This window comes from Sardina pilchardus, chromosome 6, assembly GCF_963854185.1.
Source record: "Sardina pilchardus chromosome 6, fSarPil1.1, whole genome shotgun sequence".
In the NCBI taxonomy this organism is placed as follows: domain Eukaryota; kingdom Metazoa; phylum Chordata; class Actinopteri; order Clupeiformes; family Clupeidae; genus Sardina; species Sardina pilchardus.
The window spans coordinates 8,842,585-8,868,028 of NC_084999.1; the positions used below are offsets into that span (position 1 = coordinate 8,842,585).

Consider the following 25,444-nt stretch of genomic DNA (forward strand, 5'->3'; position numbering starts at 1 on the left):
TTGGGCCAACAGAAAGTTTGTGGTGATGTTGAACAAAAAAATATAAATAAATCCTGAGGTTTTCCCAAGGCTAAGAACAGGCCTTGCCTCATGTATTCCAACATGGTTTTCCTGAGGAATTTGTGTCCCATTATATGGATTCCTAAATTAGTTCAGCCCGCTGGACTGCTACATCTTATTTCAGCCTGTGGGTGAAGAAGCTGGAACTCAGCCTGCACACCTGCCCCTCTACACAGACCACTCTTTATTAGCTGAGGGATGGCCAGAGAATTTAAAAAAAAACATTTTCCCACACACAACCGTCAAAACTGGACCGCCTGAGTAAGACTATTTGGACTGTTTTTATTTGAATGTTTGAGAATTGGCCCATTTTGATGGTAGGGCTAGGTGACTAACTCTTTCCATGAATGCATCTCGTTCATCTCAGGGAAGTCTAGGCTCATTGTTCACACACTGGGTTTTCCCTGAGATATTCAGACAAGTGCTCACGTCATGAACAAACTGACACATTCAATTTGAACACTTACTGACATGCTTTAGACATGCTTCAGCAGAATCAGAGTCAAGAAAGACACGAATGCAGGTTTGGAAAAAAAAAGTGTATTATTTAAAAGCCAACAGGGCTTACAGCCACAAGTAAATACAGACTCAACTGGGAATAACCCATCTCTCTCTCTCTCTCTCTCTCTCACACTCAGTCACCCCACAATCTCTCTTAAAGCATATAAACAGAGGTACAGGTCCAAGACTCGGACGTGTGGTTGTAAAACTAGACATTGGCTTAACTGGCAACACGAAACCCCAGTTTTCCCCCCGCAAGCTCATTTGGTCTCTTGGACCGAATTATGCTCTGACTCATACATGCTCTGAGGTCTTCACAGTGACTGACGAAGCCTGTGCGAAACGCTGAGAGCAGCCACAGAGTTTGCTCCAAGTCTCTAAGCAGAAAGCCAGTGTATGATCTGGGCTGCAAATCAAACGGACCCGAGCCATGCTCACCCTCTGACCGAGATGAACACTCAACAGTTTTGTGCACCAATAAAGTGAAATTATTCAATTAGGTCATAGTATAGGATGATCAACAACGTGGGGAAATACGTCAACATGTCTAAAGCACAAATCTTTGGGGGACTGGAGGAAATTAAGGCACTATATAGAATTGTAATAGCACCATGGTGACAATTTATGAAAGGTTAGGCATGCCAGAGCAGTGGAATGTTCCCATGCTTCCTCAACAATCTATCTGTGCCCAGCACCATCCCTCTGCTACCATTCAGGTGGAATCTTTATCCATTTGGCCACGAAACGTATTGGTGCGTTGAAAACCCTTGGAAAACATGGTGAAGGACCTTTCTAATGATCATAGGAGTTTCAGATTAAATTGTCATTTATAAAACAATGTAAATCACAACAGACAACAATAACTGACTAAGCTAATTAATGCTATTTGAGTTTCAATAATTAAAAAAAAAAAAAAAAAAAAAAAAAAAAAAAAAAAAAAGCAAAAGCAAAACAATTAAAAAGGTGCCATTTGCCCAAATCACTAGAAGGTGCCACATCAAAAGACAGACCCCCAACAGATGGGAGTTTACAATATTCCCCTGGTTACTAGGCAAGGGGTGCCATACAAAATCTCACTCAGATGCATCACATGGGTCCGTGTGACTGTTATTTGAAGGTGAATCAGAGGAAGAGCCCTAGCAAAGCATGTAGCTCAGACCAGTGGTAACAGGAGAGAGGACACCGCAAGTGGATGCAGACACCATACAGCCACTGATCTATGGTATTCTTTATAGATCAGTGCATACAGCCCCTAGAAAGGTCACACGGCTGAAGAAGACTATCCAGTGTTCAGTCTCATTTTTATACTGCTGCTCAGAAGGACATATCTGTTCTATCTGCATATCTGCAACCAAGAAATGTAAAATTAAATAACACTAAATAGACAAAGCCTTTGGCAATACTTTTTTTGTGTGTGTTAAATGCGAGGGTGAAAGCTGAGGGAACTTCAATTCTCATTCATCAGGACACATACACAAACAAACAAACATACACACACACACACACACACACACACACACACACACATGAACTTGAACTTTCTCTCATGTGAAGATATATGTACACACACCCATACTGCACATACAAAGCCAGGTTCTTGCACTTTGTGACATGGGATTCCAGAGGCAAGATGACAAAAAGATACACCAGTGCAAGGGGCAATCCATATGGACAGCCCGTGTTATTTAAAAAAAAAAAAAAAAAAACTTTAGAGTATGACGTAGCCTATATCTATATATAATTTCTCTTAAAAGGTAAATGACAAACTTCTAGAAGATTACGGAAACAAAATGTGTTTGAAGAAAGTCTTAAAACATTAGGAAGGTGGGGTCCCCTGTCTGTGTGGTTAAATCTGACCTGAATGTGAATATACTGTAGCATGGGGCTAAAGGGCTAGTGGACGAGCCCGTGTCTGCTCAGTTTTTCAGGCAGCAGCTGCCGTTAAACACGAGGTGAACACAGCCAGCGCATCAACACACAGAAGAAATTGAAGATACGCCCCAGCCACACACTCCTCACATACATCCACATATTCACTATTTAAAAAAAAAAAGAAAAAAAGGATCCGTTTTTGGCACTTTCAATCCTTCCTTTAAAAAAAATAAAAACAAAGAAACAGTGAGAGAGACTGTCTCTCTAATATTGAAAAGTGGACCATATAGGGGGGGGGGGAAGTCCAAGGTAAAACCTAGCAGTCCTTGTTTTTTGTGTTTGTAGTTTTTTTTTTTGGCATGAGTAGCAAATGGATCTTGTGGAAAGTGACGAATGACAAACGGCACATCAGCATCAGCAGCTGTGCTCTCTTCTGCAGGTGGGCCAAGTGCTACATGGGGGAGGCCGTCAGGTCTGGTCTCCGAGAGGCAAATGCTCGGGTGTGGGGAGAGACATGCCAGACAACCCTCCACAAGGCCTGATGAACAGAAGAACACCAATCAATAAGTTTGTGATGTATATGAAGATTTACAGTATGTGATGCATGGGGCGGCAGTGGCTCAGGAGGTAGGAGTCGTCGTCCAGTAACTGGAAGGTTGCTGGTTCGAGGCCAACTCCTCCTGACCTTGTCGATGTGTCCTTGAGCAAGACACCTAACCCCAGTGCTCCCGATGAGCAGGTTGCCGCCTTGCATCAGTGTGTGAATGGGTGAATGTGAGGCATGATGTGTAAAGCGCTTTATATATAAAAGTGCTATATACTGTAAATGCAGTCCATTTACCATGACAACATCGTCATCATTAAAAATGACAAAACATTTAAGAAAAAAAAACACTTAGACCCCCACACAATAGATCAAGATCAATAAAAGGTACTCACAGACTAGATGGCTATAACAAGCTGTTGCGGCCATTGCTATGGGGCACTTTTGATCTCATCTGTTCCTGCACTGTTCCAGACTAGAAGAAAAAGAGACACACAGAGACGTAAACACACAAAATCAGCAATCTTTGCCTTGCCAAATGTCTTCACAGAGATACGTGTTTCTATGCAACCACATTTCTTCTGCATTCTTAAGCAGGACAACACACACAGGGTTTTCGGGGCTTGTTGATGCAATGCGTTTAATACCATTCCTTTTAGAGAAGAACCATGGGGAGGGTGAGGAGGAGGAAGAGGAGGAGGAGGAGGAGGTATGCAGCAGAGTGCTTGCTTGCTTGCTGCCTGGGCCGGGATTCCGCCGCTCAGGCTCCAGTCGTGCTCCAACTAGTCCCTAAACTTCAGCATGCAGTGCAGCGACACACCCATATCTGACAGCTCCAGTTACATCACAAGTGTGCTATGAATATGTGCTCTATGTGCCGAATGTACATATGGTGTGTGTGTGAGAGTGTGTGTGTGTGTAGTGTGTGTGATTTATGGCATCCTAGCAGGAAATACAGCCTCCTCTCAGCATTGTGTCATGTTCTTTACATAACTCTTACAGGCGATTCATATTAAAACGAGCAGCCGTGTTTCTCCCGCCTCGCTATGACAACCGCCACAGCACCGTCTGCACCTGGACTATGTATGGCAGATGCAACCCCCCCCCCCCCCCCCCGGCGGTAAAACGCAGAGAAGATAAACAGCCCACACCAGTAAACTGACACACAACTGATAATGCTGGTCAGCCAGCTGGGGCTAAACAGTTCACTGGTTAATTGAATAGTTGTCAACTATCAAATTAATCAATTTTGCTAATCTTTTTGTGTCATTTCTCAAGGAAACTGCCTCAAAACTCTGACAGTAAACTAGATATCGTTGGTGTGTGGCCTACACAAGGCATTTGAGGACATATTCTTAGGTTTCAGGAAACAGTCGTTGAAGTTTCTGCATCATTTTCTAGCATTTCATTGATTAAACAACTACTCGATCAATTGAGAAATGTAATTGAGAAATGAATCTACTATGAAAATAATCGTTACTTGTAGCTCTATAGCACACAAATGGCGTAATGCTCCACTAATGGCAGGGAATGGGTGGGGAGGCAAACAGACCGCAAGGCCAGGTGCAGATTTGCCTCATTTGATATGCGGCTGACTGAATCAGTCAGGCGTGGCACGAGGCTCTCAAACACGACGCTTCGAGGACGATGAAGAGATGGGTTCCCACAGAGGGACTGAGTGGACACACACAAGACTTACATAACACACTACGGGGCAATGAGATGACGCAATGATACCAGGATGGATATGAATATAGAAAGACCCATGAGTCCTCACATCCACGAATAGACGGACTTTAAATAAATAAATAAACAAATAAAAAGACTCCACTGAGGTTTTGTGAACCTTGTCATCACAAGCTGAACAGTTTTAACAGCCCCTCTACTTGCACACACTTGATCTTTCTTGCATTCAACTACCCACATGTGTCGTTAATGTCAGCTATACGGCCTATATTGAGCAGGCTGCAGGCCGAGGCCAGCTAATTAAAAAAAAAAAACACCCCAGACAACAGGGCATCTCTGAACACCATTTACAACCGTCTTCGTCCTTGAAAAGCAAACTTCAAAGCAGGGCCGGCATTTTTATGATCCAAATAATCACACACCATTTGAGTAGATAGAAGGTTTATCAGTGCGAGTCAATTATGCTCTGACTGGCGCATTGTTCCCCGCGTGCTCTTTCCTGCTTTGGTTTCGCTTTTGTACAAGTACAGTGGTGAAAACAGGGGTGAAATTCTCCCGTGGCTGAAAAACACTGGCAAATCTACCCCCCCCCCCCCCCCCCCCGCCCCCCCATCTCCCCCTCCCCTGACATACCTCCAACCAGGATCCGCTAAACAAAAGCAGGAACTTTAAAAACGCCAGCGAGTTAAAAGGAGAGGGGCCATTTACACTACATGTGACCTTAGATGCCCAATAAGCACAGCGCCGTGGCCTCTAAATAGCCAGAGAGGAGGAGGAAGAGGGGGGAAAAAAAGAAGCAACAACACACCCAAAGCAAATCCCACGGAGAAGCACATCGAGTCCCGTTGAGAGTTTACTCCACCACACCACACCCCTGACCCCCACCCAACAACCCCACCCTGCCCCAGCCTCTTCCTTGTGTTCCCTGAGAGCTTGTGTTCTGCTCAAGCGGGCCACAGGCCAACATTCCTCTAGGCAAGTCGCAAGCTGCTCCGCTCTAGTCCGCTCTGCCCAGGTACGGGGCTCACTCAGCGGCCGGATTAAGAGCTGGGAGAACCAGGCCCCCCAACCACCGCTGCTGCTGCTGCTGCTGCGGCAACTGCTGCTGCAGTTTTGAGTTCTATTTGAGGCCGGGACGTTTAGGAGAGTGTGCACACACTAAAGGGGGAATCCTTCCATTCACTTTGCCTTTCATTTGCATTCACTGTCAAACAGAGGGATTCTTATCATCCGATAGCTTGTTGACCACAAGAGTGGGAAGTCCCCATTCTGAAAGTCCAGACATCCATTGCATATCATTTATTATTAATGATGTACTGCACACGGTTACAGTGTGATATGATGAACTGAAACTGAAATGGACTTGTATAGAAAACACCATTGTTTCTGTTTTTGTGTGTGAAACCAAATTGTGCTGTCAGTACATGACTGCTGTGGTCTCATACAAAAACCTAAATCACCTGACACACACTTCAAAATGAAACTTGAATTTTTCCGTACATTTTGGTCACAAGGTACATCCAAACCAATCACTCCAGATACCCTGTCCACATATTCTAACTCCAAATACAATGTGCTGTACTCACTTTTCTCAATTAGCTGTATCATTTGTGTCTCAAATTCAGCTTTCTAGGTCAACCCTACTAGGAGCAGAAGTACTCAGGAGCAGACGTTTGCACCCCTGTAGTACAAAAGCGATCCATCGATGCTTTATGAACTAGATGTAGGCTGTGCTTCACTAGTTGAAGACACCCTGACAGGCAATCACGTTCTCACCGGTTGCATTCCGTCTGCCATCTCTCCAGAGCCTATGTGGGTCAGGTGGACAAAGTTTGTGGGCTCCCCGATCATGGTGCGGTCGATCTTCCTCCGCCGTTTCTTCTGAAAGCGCAAACAAAGACAGGTCATTCACAGACAGCTCAGCGGTAGGACACAGCGCAGCACACAGATCACATCAAGGGCAAAAGGGCAAATGCCTGGGCCTAGAATGCCTGATAAAAACACATGACTTCACGGTTACACAGGGTAAAGTCACTGGCTACATTCTGTTGTTACTGTGAAAAGAAGCCAGTGTGAGGTCACAAAAGATTTCAGAGGTTCTTCAAAAAAAAAAAAAAAAGTCTCCTACGAAAACAAGTTAGGGCAGACCTTGTATTATTAGCCTAATTCTGATATTCTGAGCTTCTTTTGCACGCTCTCACTCCCTTTAGTCTGAAATACAACAACTTCTGTTGAACAGGTTTTCCTTCTTCCTCCTTTCAAGGGGTTTTATTGTTAAACTCGACACAGTGAATAAGAGCGCTCCTTTTGAGTCTTTGGCTCACCATCTATAAAAAGCCGTCACTCACTCCACAAATACAAACAAGCTGAGGTTGCAGGGTTGTTTCAGCCTTAAGGCAGCTGGCCGACATGATGAAAACCCTGTAGCTGCTGGATTTTGAGAGAAACGGAGGGAAAATACATGTGGGAACCAAGCGGAAAGTCTAAACGTTCCCAAGACAATAGTTATTTTATGAGCTCATACAAAGCTACTCGCTGCACTTGTCATCACTTGCCAGTTGTGCAAGGGTGCGCCAGTCCCACTTATTACAACACACCATGTTACGAACGCAACTACAACAGAGAACAAAGGTGCTCTGACTGATTCTGAGACACAAAACCAGAGCTCTGCCCTCAATTTCATCCCTTAATTTCTCTCGTTCACACTAAACTGAACGGAGTTGCGCTGCACTAAACTCTTAGTAGAGGCCAAACTCCATGCTTGCCATCCTACAGTACACAAAAAAAGCCAAGGAAATGCATCAGACAAGGGCAGGGCCTATGAATCACCAAACCATCTGAGGGGCCAAATCTTCTGGGATTCGTTTTCCTACACAGGCCCTAATGCCAGCTCCAGTATAGCCTTAGTGCCGTCCCAACAATGTAGAAAAGCAGAGGACTCACACACACACACACACACACACACACACACACACACACACGCGCGCAACACACGCACGCGCGCGCGCACACACACACATACACACACAGACACACACACACACACACACACGGACGGACTAACACACACACACACACACACACACAATGGAGAAAAGCGGAGGACTAAAAATAAAATGAAGAAAGAGGAAGGAGAGAGGAAAGAGCATGAGCTCAGTCCCAGCAGACCCCCAGAAGCCCCGCTTCCCCTCAGAGCTCCTGCTCATTGTTACGGAGGGTCTCTGTGGGGAAGGCCTGCCTAGAGACACAGGCACCGAGAGCCCCCAGACCACCAGAGGTTCACCCTCATGTCTGCTGCGACTGCGAGCGGAGCTTCACCAGCAGATGACCGGACGAGCTGTTCCCAGTCCCGTCCCTCTCCCCGACGAGGAGATACCATCCGAGCCTCTCTCCAATTTGTTTATATTGAAATTTCCTCCATAGTGGATAAGAGTATGCAGAGTCTGGTCCAAAGTACAATTACCGAAATGTTTCACGGAAGAAAACAGAGTTATGCTATCGGCATCTTGTTTATGCGGAGGAATTCCAATTTTAAACCAGTGGTTAAACACTGTAGACTTCCTGAGCTTGAGATGAAGAGATAGCCTATTGAAATGCAATAGAGTTCATTCAAAAAGTTGCCATCAAACGCGTTTTTTTTTTGGTTATCAACCCAAATCAAGATTACCAGCACAGCAGGTTTGAGTGGGTGTATTGTCATACAAGAATTAGGTTCTCAACCCGTATTCAAGACACCCTAGGCCAGTGGTTCTTAACTGGTTTAGCCAAGGGACCCACAATTCCCTATGGTTACTAGGTCGCGACCCACTTTTTAAAATATATAAAGAACGTATTTTATTTCTCAAAATATATTACAATCGACAAAATACAAACATTTAGATTTACAAAACAAACATTTCAACTTTTAGATCCATTTAGATTTGACATCACACTGTAACTGGATGTGAACACAGCAAATAACACGAGGGGCCTATAGGCCAGGTTTACAATGAAAAGACCAGAGAATAATGTGCAAATTAGACCTATATGCGTTTTAGGAGCATGGAGATGTTTTTCAGATCTGATCAGAGACTCGAGCCCTGTTCTCCCATTCACTGGTATCTTGATAAACAGAGACTTTTCCCTTCGTTTGTGCCTTCCGTGTAGCCTACACACAAACGGCAGTTTCACCTCTGAATTCTTTCTGAAAACTCCGACAAAAAGTGGAGATTCGTGGACTCGTTTCGCGTATGAATGTGAACTGAGAAAAACTAAGTAGGCAGCTACTTGCATCTGCGCAAAAAGTGTGGCCAATGTTTACATTTTCATTTGGCTTTGGTGATTATGGATGCATTCCGAGTAGCAGTTGCAAAATATAATCTAATGTTGGTGCCAACCCTTTTCGTTTTTTGCATTTGCAAATACAGTTGAAATGAAACAAGGAAGTGATTCGTTGATGTTATTGATATTTTCGGGATTCTGATTAGCTAACGTCGGCTCAAACTTCTTGTTACACCACTAAGATTTGGCATGCTCTTGGCGGCATGAACACGGGTGTCAACGAAAACTTTTCTGAAAACTGACAAGTGTGCACGATGTTAAATGTTAAAATGTTGAAAACGGAGGAAATATTCGTTTATCAACTTGGCCATGGTAGCATATATCCGTGGCTGGGGTTAACCTTAAGTGGTTGCATGAAAAAATATACATACTATATTTTTTACAACATCCCTTCGCGACCCACCCAGGACACCTCCGCGACCCACTTTTGGGTCGCGACCCACCAGTTAAGAAACACTGCCCTAGGCTACCCTCTGTAGTCAGCAAGGAGATGGACTGCTTCCTGATGACAAGGCATTCTTTGTAGAACTGGTGTTTTTTTTTTTTTTCATGTCTCTCCTCAAAAACACGTCTGTGCGCCTGACACACTTCCATGTCGTCGTGTCGGTATGTGGGTCATCAGCTGATGGGGGCGAGGGGTCACGTCTCCTCACCTCCCTGCTGCGTGACGTGAGACCAATATACTCCGCTCACGCCAACAGAGGCTCTTTCTAGAAAGAGAGCAGCCACTATGGGGAGGGAAGGTCAACTATACACACACACACACACACACACACAACCAGCTCCCGACTCTGCCCGGCCTCGGTTCCATCTCCAGCCAATGTCTGGATGAGGACCACCACAGTAATGCTCCTCTCTTGTGCTTATGACTCCGGGCCACAAATCTAATAGTGAGCAATTCTGATGCAGGTCAACGGCTCTAAATCCAATTGATCAGATCTCTACAGTCTGACTGTCATGCCACCAACTGCCTCTTTCCCATGACTACAGCTTGCTGCTGCGAGGTTACTTGAATGCCTCTGGAGTGACAACACCATAATCATGGGTTCAAGTCCTAGTAACACACATGCACATCACATACACACTTTTTACGGAATAGGCTGTTGCTTAGGCTAAGAGGGTGAAACATAATTACGGCTTGGCATGAATTCAGTTTAAGTCGCAATATCATGCTCTATAACAGGAAACTGTTAATGAGAGGTTTTGTTATCAAAGAGCCACATCCGTAAGGCTTACTGCGCCACATCCATGTGGCTTACAGCGCCATTGAGAACCAACGCTGTGACGTCAGTCGCTTAATTGCGGCTTTCAAGGTAGATTTTGTAAAATGCATCCATTCAAACTCAACCCTCTGTGTCCAAAGCTATTGTGATGTAATGTGACAGTTGCAGTACAAGTTGTTAAAGATAGATAGATAGATAGATATACTTTAATCATCCTAAAGGGAAATTCTGTTGTTTCAGCAGCCTTACACACACATTTAAACAGTCAACAATCACATACACATATACAGTAAGACACTACAGGCATGGTTTTCACCACAAGACATAGCCTGAAATAGTTGTCAAAGGCATAATGACCCTCCAAGTCTGAAAAAAGAATGGCCTAGAGAAAACAGAAGACCCTTCCCAACAGGGTAAAGTTAAAGTGCAATTGCAAGTTCTAAAGAAAATGTGAAGTTCTAAAGACAACTCACCGGCGGGGGCTTGGCCACCACACAGCAGCCAATCTTGTGCCAGAACTCACTCATTCCCGGCGCCCCACGCCTCGTGTCCTCGCTCTCTCTCGCCACCCTGCAGGCCGTTGTCGGATACGCCTTGGAGACTGGGCTGGTCCTTGGTTTGGGGAGCCTCCCGTGTTGGAGAGATCGGTGCGGTAACCTCGACTCAACCAGGAATGGTCCTTAATACTTCCCCAGTGACTGCTTTTGACTGGTTATCCCTCCAAAAAAGAAAGCAAAACAAAACAAAACAAAACCAAAAAAAAAAAAAAAAAAAAAAAAAACGTCCTCCTCTAGATCCTTCTTTAAACGCCTCTTCGCCCACAAGTCCGGCAGGTTGTGTTACCTCTGGTAAGACCTGTGGAGGGAGAGGGAAGGGAGATTCCATTTAGAAGGCCAGAGGGTACCAGATAAAGCCCATGAGGTCATAAGAGCAATTCCAATTAACGGGGGTTGACACAGTCAGTCTTAAAAGTTTCAGTCTCAGTAAATCATTTAATATAGCCTAATTGTCCCAGTGCATAACTTGGGTACATGTTTTCTTAAACTACATTAACTTGATTAACGTAGAGTTGTAAGGATGTTATTAATAGGTAACAGCAAAGTAGAGATCTGTCGTTTTCATTTAACTGATGTAATTAATGATATAACCATTAAAATAATTGCTATGTTTATCTCAATGTAAGCTTGCTGTAAAACACTGTGTATGGGTACAGCAAATACGCTAATACGCTGGAAGCACTGCACAAATCAACAGTAGGCTAATAGTGGGCAAACACATCACCAGTCAAATCCATTGCTCTACAGTTATAATCTAAGCCAATAAAGCAATCTCTACTGTGAACAACCTTGGCATTACATATCAGGGACGTGCCATAATCTACATTGAGCTGTCTGTAAAAGCCCAGACTTTAATCATTACTGATGTGCTACTACTGTACGCTATGTTTTTATTTTCCCACAGACAAAACGGGCAGTCCAGGGGAAATCCCTGTGACGTTGCTAAGAAGTCCCAGTTTAAAATACACAGAATCACATCCACATTATAAACATTACTGTACTCTCCCTTAGCCAGTCAACTTGGAACTTTAACATTTAACATTTTGGTGACATGTAGTGTTACAATGTATGCAAAGCACACAGCTCTTAACTAGGGTAATTTAGTATGATAACAAGGAAATGCCATACTACCAAGACTATGTCACTTGCTTTACATCAACAGGTTTACAAGGCTACTGGTCTGCTCAGTGTTCAGTTGGGGCATAGTATTTACACAGTCTTGGCAATAAGACAGAACTGGCACTGGTAAGCTTGAGGGGGATGGGCGACAAACTGTGCCAGAGCAAGGCAAGACTTTCACTGCCAAGGCAAAGGCAAACACTGTGCAAAGACTGTTTTGCTCAACTGTGCTGGCAGAGTACTAGGGAGGAGAGGTTATGGATAGCAGAGATAGGCTGCTACTGTCTGATGGCAGGCTGCATTAGGTGTGGTACTACCGAAAATAAACAGCTAAGAAAACCCCCTGTTCTGCTTGACTTAAAAAAAATGCAAACACTTCTGTTTGGTATTTGACACGGTTCTAGCTTCTCATCAGAGCAATTCTTAGAATCTGACCCCTGAGCCAACGGAAAGGAGGAAGGACCATAAAAAGAGCATCAAATTTTGCCAAACCCAAAGTCAAAGAAGGTTCTCCTCGCTGTTAACATACTGTCAATAGCAGTGATGACATGTCAGACGGAATGTCTATGAAGCCTAAGCAGGGGCAACAATGCTTTCCTCTACCTGGGGAAAACAACAAGCACTCTCTATACCAAGGAAGTCTGCCATGGAGAGGGCCATTGATAACACTTTACCAAAACCACAGTCTCTTAACACTCTTCAGTTCAAATGGTAATGCAATTGAGAGTGGTTTAAATCAATTATCCTATTCCCTAAATAGAGAACTCTACCTGAGGAGCAAGTTGAACCTGTTCACCTATTGCAGGACTATGTTACATTATTTGTTTTTCCTTTGACCAGCTGTTCTGAGGTGACTCCCAAATGAAAATGCGAAATAAAGCATTACCTCTGGTTAAGCGTCAATACGAGCATGTTACACATCTCTTCACATGGCAGTTTCCTCTGAGTCATACAAGTGAGAAGAACATCCAGTCAACCATGTCACTGGTCTTCCTTTTTAGACTGACAACACCCACCACTGGGAGTACAGGCCAAGGTTAACTGTGGCATATCAACAAAGTTGTCCTCTAGGAATTATAGGGCTCAAACTGCATTCTGAGTAGTTCTGAGCTTCAAAGATTTAGAATTGATAAGTGGAACAGGGCTCTTAAGATGTAATGTCCGAACATGCATACAACTTCAAGAAACACCTCACCTCCTCTTGAGCTCCGGTGAGCTTGTCACAGAATAAGAATGTGTCAATAACTCAATTTCGACGCAAATGTCTGATAGAACCATATGTCTGAAATACTTCTGAGGGAACGAAGTGTTCAGGCTACCCAGTGTGCATACGGTTTAATGCCTACCTAACAGGGTGCTCTGTACAGATAGGCTTTTCCATAGTTTATAGTACTGAACAGGGAGACGTCCTTGGACTGGCCTGAGCACCACTGATGGTTCCTTCCGGCCTCGTCAGAGTTCTCCTGTTTTGCATATATTTTTTCCCCTCAGAAAAGGGCACAGACAATAATCCCTTTTTCTACTGTTACTTTTTTTGAACCACGAGAGGAATTTAAACATTAGTTTAACTAGATAGCTAGCTGCTAGATGGCCTTTTTTTGACACACTGCCAAGTTTAATTCAACAACATAGTTGCCATCTGTACACAAACCGAGTTAGACTTTGTAACGTTCCTCAAAGAGCAGGAGGCAGCTGCGAGACTCGGGGATTTACAGTGAAATATCTTAAAACAACGTTACGTTTAAAATATCGTCCTTAGGAATTTGAAGATATGAACAATCTCTCTGTTACACAAAACACATCTCTTTTTGTTGATTAAACCCCCCCCCCCCCCCCCCCAACCCAGCTAAAGCCGTTACTTGAGCACAGATCCAGTGTCATCAAGAGACGATAATGTTCACAGAGGACTTACTTTAAAAAAAGGTATATTAACGTGTAAAATAGTATGGCTAAATATTGAAGTGAACAAGTGAACAAGGGGGAAAAACGGCAAGCAATGTTAACGTCACGTTAACTTCACCGGGACGTGTAGCTGCTAGTTAACGTAGACTGTCCGTGGAAGATTTTTGTAAGGAGTCAACAAAGAACAAACATATGACGTTAAATATTAACTCATAACGTTAACTGGACTCGTCTGACATAAGCTAACGTTAACTTTACAATGAACATCCACCACAACGTGGACTGGTTTCCTGTGAAGTTCTCGCTAGCCAACATCTTCCAGTCCCAGTTTACTCAAGCACTAACGTAAGTTAACGTTAACATAACTTGACTTGAGCCATGATTAGAATAAACTAACGTCACCACACAGGCACTGTCGTTAGTAGGCGTAGAAGAACAAAAATAATGCGCCGACTATACGTTAATACCCTATGTAGCAAAATAAATGAACTTATGTCGATCATACGTAATTCATTGAAAGTTTATTCAGAAAGCCAAAAAGGCTCAAGTTAATAGTGTAAGGTAACGCTAAGCAGTCATCAATCAGATGACTGGACCAGCAAATCAGAACTAAACGTAGGCTACGTTAATTAATTTGAACTGAAGCTGCTCGTCGTGTTTATCAAGACAAACTGAAAAATAACTTTACCTCGGCGAGGAAAAAATCCACCCTTCCAACTGTCCTTTGCGCAGACTTCAGCAAACTCGAACAACTAACGTTACACACAGAGGCGTTGAGACACACTGGAGATGGACCAAGCTTCAAGACTTTCCCCCCGCACTGGCAGAGGCCAATCAAAATAAAAGTTCGAAGTTGTTCCTTGTCCCATGTCCAATGAAACGTCTGTTTTTTCCATAGACCTAAAATAAAGTGTTTTTCTTCCTCATAGTCTACAACGAACATGCTACCACAAAAGTGAATTGATATTAATTATTAGCAGTACTATCTTTTACAGGGAAATCTGAAGTTGATCGCTGAAGACTTTTATTTCGCCGAACACTTCATGTCCGAAACACAATGTAGGTTTCTGTCTCAGTAGCGGAAAATTCAAGGAAAAGTCGTTTGAAAAGTCAGAGGTGGAGAAGCGTTGTAGTGCTACGCGTGACTACACCATTCGAATATGAAATGTCTACATTCACATGTTGCTTGAATACCCAAAGTCTTACCTGTGTTATCCTCAAAATGGACAGTGGTCAAGGTGAGATGACTTAAAACCTACTTACTGTAAAACCAGAGGCCAGGAACAAGAGCGCGCTCTAGTGACCAGACCTTTCAATTGCAACTAGATTCCAAGGAACTGCAAGTGTGCCAATCGCCACATAAAAAGGCTGGGATACTTGCCGTTAGACCAAGCGTAAGCGTATGCGCCCGTGTGTGACCTGCTGTGTCCTGTGTACAGACTCGCTGCAGCATTATGGAGGTCTTCACCAGGGGGAGACTAGTAGCCTAATATCAGATGTGGATATGGCCATGTGCCATTGTTTACTCTCATGATTGCCCCCAGCTTTGATGTCGATAATGCATCTTGCAGTCACTTTGTTTTGGCAATGATCGCCCCCTACTTTCTTGTCAAGGCACGTTAGACTTGCTGTAGACAACGCGTTCGTGTACGCATCATGGCTGCCTCGCGTATTTTGCGGTCGTTTGGTGCGTCGGTCGTGCACGTCGTCGAACACGACGCGTCCGCGAGATGCAATACTGACAAGAATTTTAACATAAAATATGTTAAAAATTACTTGCACTCGCTAATAGTGTTACGTATTAAGTAGCTATCTTCACTTTAGTTGCCTACGTGTGCTGGCATTGTGTAGGCCTATTACGATTTAATAAACTACTTTAGCCTACTACACCCCAGAAGCGGCGACGAAGAGAGGGTCTAGGCGTCTGCAAGCGTCTACGCGCCGCAATAATGGACATGCACCGTCACGCCGGTGATCCACTAGCACGCGATGCGAACTCCGCATCGCACTATCCCCATTCATTTCAATGAGAAGCGAATTCGCATCCCGCATAGCATTCTGGGTAGCCTACGCGTTGCGTCGAGAGCTGTGGTTGCGGTGCGTCGGAAAAGTTCAGCAATCCCCAACTTTATGCAAATTAATCCGTCCATCGCGAGCACATCGCGAGGCGAGTATCCAATAGTAGAGCAGGTCGCTCCTGACGTTCAACAACATTGCATTTTCCGGTAGTCTTGGCTTTACCGCCAGTAAACAGTCGTGTTCGCTTGCGACGACGTGCACGACCGACGCACCAAACGACCGCAAAATACGCGAGGCAGCCATGATGCGTACACGAACACGTTGTCTACAGCAAGTCTAAACGTGCCAGAGTAGCCTATTTGCCATGATCGAAATTATTTTGGAAACGTTATTTTAAGGCAAAACCCCTGTAAGGCATCCTTAAATTCAAAGATTCAAACAGAATCTCATTTAAAAAAAAAAAAAAAAAAAAAATCAGACACACGAGTCAGACGTACAGTAGCCTAATGCAACGGCCAAAGCGCCAAAACTCATTTGCTAATTGCAGCGCCATAGGGGTCAAAGAAAAGAATGATGGGGCGACAACAACTATAGTCTATCCCTTCGTCTATCTTTCTTTATGTAGATCAGTGAGGATCGAGGCCCAAGGAGCGAGGGAGGACATAAACTTTACATGAGAGGCACCTATAGACTTGGTACTCCATTGTGAGGATGCACAATAAATCTGGTGCCCTTTTTTGACATGTGAAAGTGTTGCTGAGATATGGCCTTACTTCCTGTTTGGCGGCTTCTAATGTGCACGCACACATACACACACACAACTCACACGCATGCCTACATAGCCTACACACACACACACACACACACACACACACACACACACACACACACACACACACACACACACACAATACGTAGCCTACATACACACACACACACACACAACTTCACACACTCACTCACTCACTCACACACACACACACACACACACACACACACACACACACACACACACACACACACACACACACACACACACACACACACACACACACACACACACATACTATAGTTTATCCAAAAGACGCACAGATCATTGGTCTGATTGGTTGAAGGGCTATCCAAGCGTACAGAGTAGAGCCCTGCGCGGGACTGTTCATCCCAATCCCGCCCGCATCATCAGAAATTCTGATCATTACTGCCCGCGCCTGCGGAGTGTGTGTTACAGTCCCGCCCGCACCCGCAATGTAGCCTATGTTTAGTCCCGCCCACTCCCGTCAGTCAAATTATGATCATTTATGCCCGCACTGTAATAGACATGCATTGATTTTGTATCTTCTCCCATCCCGCAAGAGAAAAAAAAACAGCTGCTTGAATAGAAAACAACTGTGTTTGAATGACCGTAATTACCATCAGAAACACACACACAAGGCTAGAACTTTGTTTAATCATTAGGCTATTAAAACTCAGTTTGCACCATTACACGCACATAGCACATTGACTGCGTCCAGTTACATATTTAAAAATAGGCTAAAAATAAAATCTTTGTGTAGGATAGACTGACTGCTGCCCCTGTGTCTTCCCGCTGGCCTGCCAATTGGCTAACGAGGGGCGGGGCAGTGACAATTGGTAAACGGGCTCAAGTGCAGCCTATTTAAGAGCTTAATGGCTACATCTCTGAATCAACATGAACATGCATACGATACATAAGTTGCTAGAAACTTATTTTGCAGAGCTAGGCCTACTAGTCGATGGTTACAATGAATAGCCCTCACTGCCCTATCGCATATCTGACCATCCATTGTTACAATGTTACAAAATGCGCAATCTTCTCCATGCATGTAGCCTAGGGTTATAAGTAAAGTGACAAGCATAGGCATGTATTAAAGATATTTCTGTTAAATACGTTTTATTTTCAGTTGTCAAAAGTGGTGGGGACAAAATCTGTGATACAAATCTGTGCTGGGTAGGCTACATGTAGGCTACCCACGTCGCCGGTTAAAATGAACATGCCTCCGTTTTAAAATAGCCTATACACATTTCTAAGTATTCCTAGCATGTAAATGTTGCCTAAATGTCCATCTTGTCCATCTCTTTCGTCTTCGCCTTGACAATAATAGCCTATTCACGGAAATGCGGTCTTGTAACCGTAATGAATTAATGAATTAATCTAAGGTTGCCTATCGAGTCTTTTGTGAATTGAAGGCTATTTCCTTCTGATAGGCCTATAGGCGATTTTCTAAGATAATTTTCATTAATTTCAACAATGGTTTATTGAAACGTCGTTTGATTAATTTCGCCAGTCATCGCCTTCATTTTAATAATTAAATGAGACGGATATGCGGAGCATTTCTCTCCCTCTCCATTGACCAAAACGTTGCTCTGGCATCTCTGCTGGACTGACTGAGTTATAGGCTACGTCGCGCGAGAGAGCTGTGAGGTAGGCTGTAAAACATTCGAAAACTCTGCAACTGCAATCTGACATGCCGAGCGTCATGTTTCTTTTCTCCACTTGTCACCAGCGCGGTGTCTTCGGGTTTTTCCGTGTTTTCCGGCAGGAGCCGAACCTTCATGTTATTAGGGCGGTCTTATGTTGCCCCCTTGCGGTTGCAGTTTTAATTACAAAGTCCCGAACCTTTGGGATTCCCGATGTGCTGGAAATAAAGGAGCATTCTCAACCCGTACCATCTGTAGCAACAGTGTAGGCTCTGCTGCAAGAAGGTGTGTGAGCACACCAGAGCCGTCCACCAGGTATGCAATCTTTTTGAGTGTTTCTGTTTGTATTAGTTTCGTCATTGTGGTTAATGTTTATCGTTTTATGTACTGTAGCTGGCCTGGGTGCCCTGCCTGTCTGGACCACGGCAGGGGTGATGTTGCCTGCTTCCCTGGACTGCTACAGTCAGGCTGCTGTCTTGTCTTCATTTAGTTCTGTCTGATGTTTTGATTTATTATTTTGTCCCAGTTACTTTTGGTTTGGTTGTCTTTGTCTGTTGTCTTTCTTTTGTAAGCAGGCAGAGTGTTAATGGGGTAGGGGGGCCTAATCGCCTGCTGGGGAACTAGAGTAATTACACGTGTGTGTACTGAGAGTAGCTTGCTGTGGAGAGCTGCACTACTGCTTGAAACACTTTCATACTGTAGAATTGCTGTGTTCGGTATTAACCTGTCACCATTGATATTAGCCTGCCCCCTCAGGCAAGCTCTGTCTGCCTCTGTTGAATGTCTGTCTTTTGTGTTCAATAAATTGTTTTATTTTAGGAATTCATGTCTTGTTATGCTTATAGAACCTGTGCAGCTCTGTCCCAATAAAGGTCTCATCTCCTAAAGATTCCCTGAGGCGCTAGGCCCCAGGGTGGCGTAGTCAGGCTACAGACATGGGGTGTTTGGGTGTTTGCCCTGACCACCCTGTTACATTCGCAACTTATGCAGCCACTTCGGCTGTGTTGCACACCCCCAGTGCGTTGTGTACTAAATGACGGACGGCACAACCGGATGGAATTTTCTTGCTTCATTGCTCTGTCTGAGATATCGGGAAAGAAATTAAAATAATCAGGCAGGAGCGAGCCAGGCGCATCAGTCATTTGAATGATGCTCATTGATAATAATAATAATAATACATTTTATTGATATAGCGCCTTTCAAGACACCCAAGGTCGCTTCACAAATGAATTGAAAATACTGACACAAAATAGCCAGGTGCCAGACAGAGCGGCGTATTCGCACAGCGTTCCTGTACAGACATCAAGACAGACATTAGACAACCACTACAAACAAAGTCAGACAAACATAGACAAACACTCAATAAGTCCAAAATCATGATCACGTCTCTTGTGCAGTAATAAAGACTCCCCATACTAATGTTCACTCTTAAAAGATTTACTTTTATTAAACTTTATACTGTATTTGTACCCATGATGCAGTTCCTGTCTTCATCATGTGTGATTGATATGGCTGTGTTTTGCTGTGTGTGTGTATGTGCATTATAGCTGTGAGGAATCAATTTGTTAGATTTCTATAATTTTTGTTGATTGTTTTTATTATTGCTATAATTCTTACTGGTATCAGATTGTTGACAGCTTTGTTGCCACCATGGAAACTCATCTGTTTAAGTCACTGTGCATATATTGGCACATAAGGATCACCTGCGCAGAAAGAAGTGTACTGTATTCCAACAGTCAATGGAGTCCTTATTCCGTTTCTAATGTCCATGCAAACAGGGTGTTTCTGCAACCAGATGACTTATTATGAATTCCTGCATACCCTGTAGATATTGGGAATAATGAGAGGATGCAGGCTGTAGTCAGGGCCTAAATTGATCTATTATGTAGTGCAATCAAACATACATTTTGATTTTGATTTTATTTGGATCCCCATTAGATGATGCAAAAGCACCAGCTACTCTTCCTGGGGTCCACACACAACATATAATAGACAAGAAATCAACATACAATTAAGAAATCAACATACAACACAACAGATATAAAAACAGGAAAAGAAAACACTTTTCCTGGGGTCCACACACTATAACAAACAAGAAATCAACAAGACAACATATATATATATTAAAAAAACACATAAAAGAAAAACAGAAGAATAATGACTAACTAAGCCACCAACACACAACACAGACAAACCACAACAAGAGATGAAGTGACAAAAAGGAAAAAGTACATGTGAGTTAATAAAAAATCAGTAGTACTGTAGGCTACATACTAGGATTTAGTGCAATCAATCATAAGGTGCTGCTTTACTTGTTTTTTGAAACTGACTTTGCTCTGGATTTTTGATATCTGATCTGGAAGGTAGTTCCATTCAACCATAGCTCTACATAGCACTGTGCGCTGTTTCAGTGTTGTTTTGATTAGTGGGATTGTGTAGTTACCACTAGTAGCATGTCTAGTGGGGTATGTGTGAACATTGGAACTGAGTGTGAGCTGTCTAAACAAACAGTCTGGTTTGTTTAGTGTATTAATGTTCTTTATAAAAGAAAGAAGTGATGCTTTCAACCTCGCCTCAACTGTCAGCCAGCAGAGTTGGTCATGCATGTGTTTTACATTGGCTCTCTGTGTGCATTCAAGGGCAAGCCTTGCTGCTCTATTTTGTACCCTCTGAAGCTTCCCTAGATTATTTTTTGTGGTACCTGACCAGACCACCGAACAGTAGTCTAACTGTGATAGGACCAGGGTTTGTAGGACCTGTTTGGTCAGGTGAGGTGTTAAAAAGGAAGAGCATCTTTTGACTACAGATATGTTCCTCCCCATCTTTTGCGCCAGTAAATCTGTATGCCTTGACCATGACAGTTTACAGTCTAAGTTTACCCCCAGGAGCTTTATTTCTTGTACTTGCTCAACCGCAACATTGTTCAGTACTAAATTTAGTTGGGGCTTAGAGCTTAATGAGTGTTTTGTTCCAAATACAATACTCTTGGTTTTAGATATGTTCAGGACAAGTTTGTTATTTGAGACCCATTTGAAAACCTCCTGCAACTCTTTGTTGAGGGCTGAGGTGATTTCCTCAACTGTTTGTGCAGACATATAGAGAGTTGAATCATCTGCATACATAGACACACAGGCTTTCTTACAAACAAGTGGGAGATCATTTGTAAAAATGGAGAAGAGCAATGGTCCTAGTGAAGAACCTTGCGGAATCCCACAATGTATATGTTGTGCATTTGAGAGGCTTCCATTAAAGATAACTTTCTGTGTCCTATTGGTTAGGTAACTTTCTATCCATGCTATGGCAGATGGAGTAAAGCCATAACACTTGAGTTTTTTCAATAGTAAGCTGTGATCAATGACATCAAAGGCAGCACTAAAGTCTAATAGTACTGCTCCTACAATATTCTGTTGATCCATATCTTTTAACCAATCATCCGTCATTTGCGTGAGCGCTGTGGAGGTTGAGTGTCCTTCCCTGTAAGCATGCTGGTAGTTGCTTGTCAAGTTGTTCAATGACAGGTAACATTGTATCTGACTAAATACAATTTTTTCCAGCAGTTTGCTTAGAACAGGTAACAAACTGATAGGTCGGCTATTTGAGCCAGTAAAGGCAGCACAAGCATTTTTAGGTAGAGGGATTACCTTAGCCTCTTTCCAATTTTGAGGGCACATATTACTATCAAGACTAAGATTAAAGATGTAGCATACAGGAGTGGCAATATAGTCCGCTACAATCTTCAATAACTTCCCATCCAGGTTATCAATACCTGGTGGTTTCTCATTACTGATAGACAATAAAAGTTTTCTCACTTCTTCTATGGTCACATTGCAGAATTCAAAAGAGCAGTTCTTGTCACACATTATTTCGTTTTGTATACATGAATACAATGGCTCACTGTGTGATGTTGGCATTTCCTGCCTAAGTTTACAAACTTTGCTAGTAAAATAGTCATTAAAATAATTGGCAATATCCATAGGCTTAGTTATGAAAGACCCTTCAACTTCAATAAAAGATGGAGCCGAGTTGCTCTTTCTGCCCATGATGTCATTTAGGGTGCCCCATAGCTTCTTTCCATCATGTTTTATGTTGTTTATCATTGATCCATAATACAATTTCTTCTTCTTTCTGTTCATTTTAGTGACATAGTTCCTCAGTTTACAATATACTTGCCAATCAGATGTACAGCCTGACCTTTTCGACACTTCTTTTGCCTCACTTCTCTGAGCCATGCATTCTTTTAATTCATCATCAACCCAGGGACACCTAACAGCTCTTACAGTTAGTCTCCTCAGAGGTGCATGTTTATCCATAACTGGAACCAACAGTTCAGTGAAGACATTAAGCGCAGTATCTGGATCTCTTTGTTTACTGACATTAGACCAACAAATATTTTTAACATCATTCACATATGAGTCACAGCAGAAACCCCTGTATGATCTTTTATATACAATTTTTGGCCCAGCCTTTGGAACTTTAGCCTTCCTAGATATGGCCACTAAATTATGATCGCTAAAACCAATGGAAACAGATATAGCTTTTGAGCAGAGTTCAACAGCATTGGTGTAAATGTGATCAATGCATGTGGATGATACAGTTCCATTCTTGTTAGTGAACACTCTGGTTGGTTGGTTAATAACCTGAACAAGATTGCAGACACTGGTGATACTAAGCATTTTCTTTTTCAGAGGACAACTTGATGCAAGAAAATTTATGTTTAGGTCTCCCAGTACATAGATTTCTCTGTTTTCGTCACATGCTCTTTCAAACATTTCACACAGATTATCAAGATACTGACTGCTAGAACTTGGTGGCCTATAACAGCACCCCAGCAATATAGGTTTTAGGTGGGGAAGGTGAACCTGTAACCATAGCATTTCAACATCACATGACATAAGATCCCTTCTGAGCTTAACTGGTATGTGGCTCTGAATGTACATAGCAACTCCTCCCCCATACATATCTCTGTCCTTTTTGTAAATGCTGTATCCCTGTATCTCCACTGTAGCATCATCAAATGTATTATCTAGGTGAGTTTCAGAGATGGCTAGCATATGAATTTTGTCAGTCGTTAGCAGGTTATCAATGTCTTGAACTTTGTTTCTTAAGCTACATATGTTCACATGGGCTATTTTTAGCCCTTTCTTGGGAAGTGTTGACATTGACATGAAGGAAGATAAGGCTCAGTAGGCTACAGTCCAGAGTGCGTGTACTTGCGCGCCTGCAGTTACGAACCTGTGGTCTTGCCAGATGTTTCCCCTCCGACTCCAACAGTCTTTTGGGAGGGAGGGTGGACAATGAGTCTATCATAGCGAATGTAGGCAATGTTTCCCTTGAATCTTTCAGCTCTCATGATTGGGATGAGTTCCTTTCGTTTCAGCCTAACGGCTTCAGAGTAGTCCTCGTTAAGGTAGATGTTCGTGCCTTTTAGCTTGTTTGCTCTCGCCATAACAGCCTCCTTATCCTTCCATCTTAAGAACTTGACGACGATCGATCTGTGTCGTTCTCCTTCTGCTGGCGGGTCACCCATCCGGTGGGCTCGCTCCAACTCGATCCGTTTCTCGTCCATTTCCAACTTTTCGGCTAGAATCCGACGAACTTTGTTCTCTGTTACATCCCAGTTCTCACGTGTTGATTCCGGAATGCCATCAATAATGATGTTGTTCCTTTTGGATTGCCCCTCGAGGTTGTCAACTTTACCATCAAGTGACAGTGCAGATTCGCAAACCGTGTTTATGTCTTTGCGCGCATCTCTGCAAAGAGTTGCAATCTCGTCGCAGGACTTTTTCTGATTATCCACCTGAGTTTGTGTGTAGTCCAGGCTATGTTTGTAATCCGTGAAGTCTTTTAAGAGGTCGTCGACTCGCTTGTTTGTTGTCTCCATAATTAGTTGCAGGAACGTTTTAAAGTTCCTTTCCTGGAGATCCATCATGTCTTTAAAGAAAACTTTCTGCTGTTCTAGCATTTCTGTAAGGACACTGACAGTAACGTATTCCTCATCAGTTGCAAATAGGGGTGGCACGGTTTTTGAAAAATGCTCCGAACCGTGCGGTTCGCATGTCACGGTTCGGAGTGTGTGTTCGTCGTACGGTCCTACGGTTCAGGCCCGTTATGGCATGCGCAATTGATTCCCATATGTGACGACGTGTTTCTCTTACGTGCGAGAATAGGAGTATGGAGTTTTGAGTGCTGCGCGCAAGGTTTTAGAAATGCGAGAGATCATCCCTAGCGTGGTCAAACTGATGCACCTGACCCTGCTCGGGTGGAAGCATGTTCTTCCGCAACTGTAGACTATGCGTGCGACATGCACATTAATCCAAATAGAACATTCACAATCGTGAACGCAATGACGCACAGAAGACGATTAGCTAATTACTGTTAAAAACGGTTAGCATCAGACATTTGATAAAATCTCTTGCATTCAAGTTGACTGACCATCTCAATACCAATGTTTTCAACTCCAAGGCTTAAAAGGGCCTGTCCCAAGGAGAAAAAGTATTAGCTTACCTTGAAACTAAAACACATGTGGGGAAACTGAACAGTCCAACCAGTAGAGTATGATGAGCTTAGCCTGCTACTTTGTTTACAATATTTTGAGGCTTCAGCCAGACAGCTGAATTTAAGAGGTGGAGTTATAATGAATAGTAGGCTATAATCTGCATGAAGTTTGCTGTTATGAATATCAGACATGTCAGTATATAGGCTAGAATGAATAAATAATTACATAATGTGTGTGTGTTTCAAATAAAGACATCTTGTTAAATAATCATTATATGAAAGGAGAGCGATAAAAAGGCGATGCAATGAAAAATATGGGTGGACGACCTACATTTTGTGCTGGTGCACCATCCCTGCCAAATAAATGAAAAGATTGTTGAAATCATCAATGTCTTCCCTCTTGCTTTATCAAAATCTCAACTGAAGCTTAAAGTTTCCTCAGACAATAATGTGCTTTATGTGAAGTCAAATTCAGTTTGTGCATTATTACATGACAACTATTCTCTAAATACTCTAGCCTAATTGTGGATGATTAAGCTATGTGCTGAAATATGTTTCTGGAGTGTTAAAGAGTAAAAGAAAAAATAACAACAAGAACCGCACCGAACCGAAAACCGTGACCCTAAACAGTGATACGAACCGAACCGTAGATTTTGTGAACCGTGCCACCCCTAGTTGCAAACTCTTTAGCGGATTTTTTCGGAGGCATG

General features: G+C 43.1%; 1 protein-coding gene across 2 annotated transcripts; it reads right to left on the minus strand.

The window, feature by feature from the left end:
• Positions 1–580: 580 nt before the first annotated feature.
• cdc42se1 (CDC42 small effector 1) lies at positions 581–14,588 on the minus strand. 2 transcript variants are annotated; one of them, XM_062538328.1, is made up of 5 exons: positions 14,473–14,588; positions 10,680–11,061; positions 6,440–6,544; positions 3,373–3,452; positions 581–2,971 (listed from the first exon to the last, which is right to left on the minus strand). In XM_062538328.1, the coding sequence occupies exons 2-4, from the start codon at positions 10,731–10,733 to the stop codon at positions 3,384–3,386; spliced, it is 228 nt and encodes a 75-aa protein (XP_062394312.1). In that variant the 5' UTR covers positions 10,734–11,061; positions 14,473–14,588; the 3' UTR covers positions 581–2,971; positions 3,373–3,383. The 2 variants fall into 2 exon arrangements, with proteins under 2 accessions (XP_062394312.1, XP_062394313.1); XM_062538329.1 differs by lacking the exon at positions 14,473–14,588 and adding an exon at positions 12,769–12,785.
• Positions 14,589–25,444: the final 10,856 nt, after the last annotated feature.

Excerpts from the sequence above, each read along its gene's own strand:
- cdc42se1 (XM_062538328.1), bottom strand. The coding sequence starts at position 10,733 with ATGAGTGAGTTCTGGCACAAGATTGGCTGCTGTGTGGTGGCCAAGCCC. Across the intron at positions 6,545-10,679 it reads TGGTGGCCAAGCCCCCGCCG|AAGAAACGGCGGAGGAAGAT; the intron begins GTGAGTTGTCTT and ends TTGCGCTTTCAG. Across the intron at positions 3,453-6,439 it reads TGGCAGACGGAATGCAACCG|TCTGGAACAGTGCAGGAACA; the intron begins GTGAGAACGTGA and ends TTTTTCTTCTAG.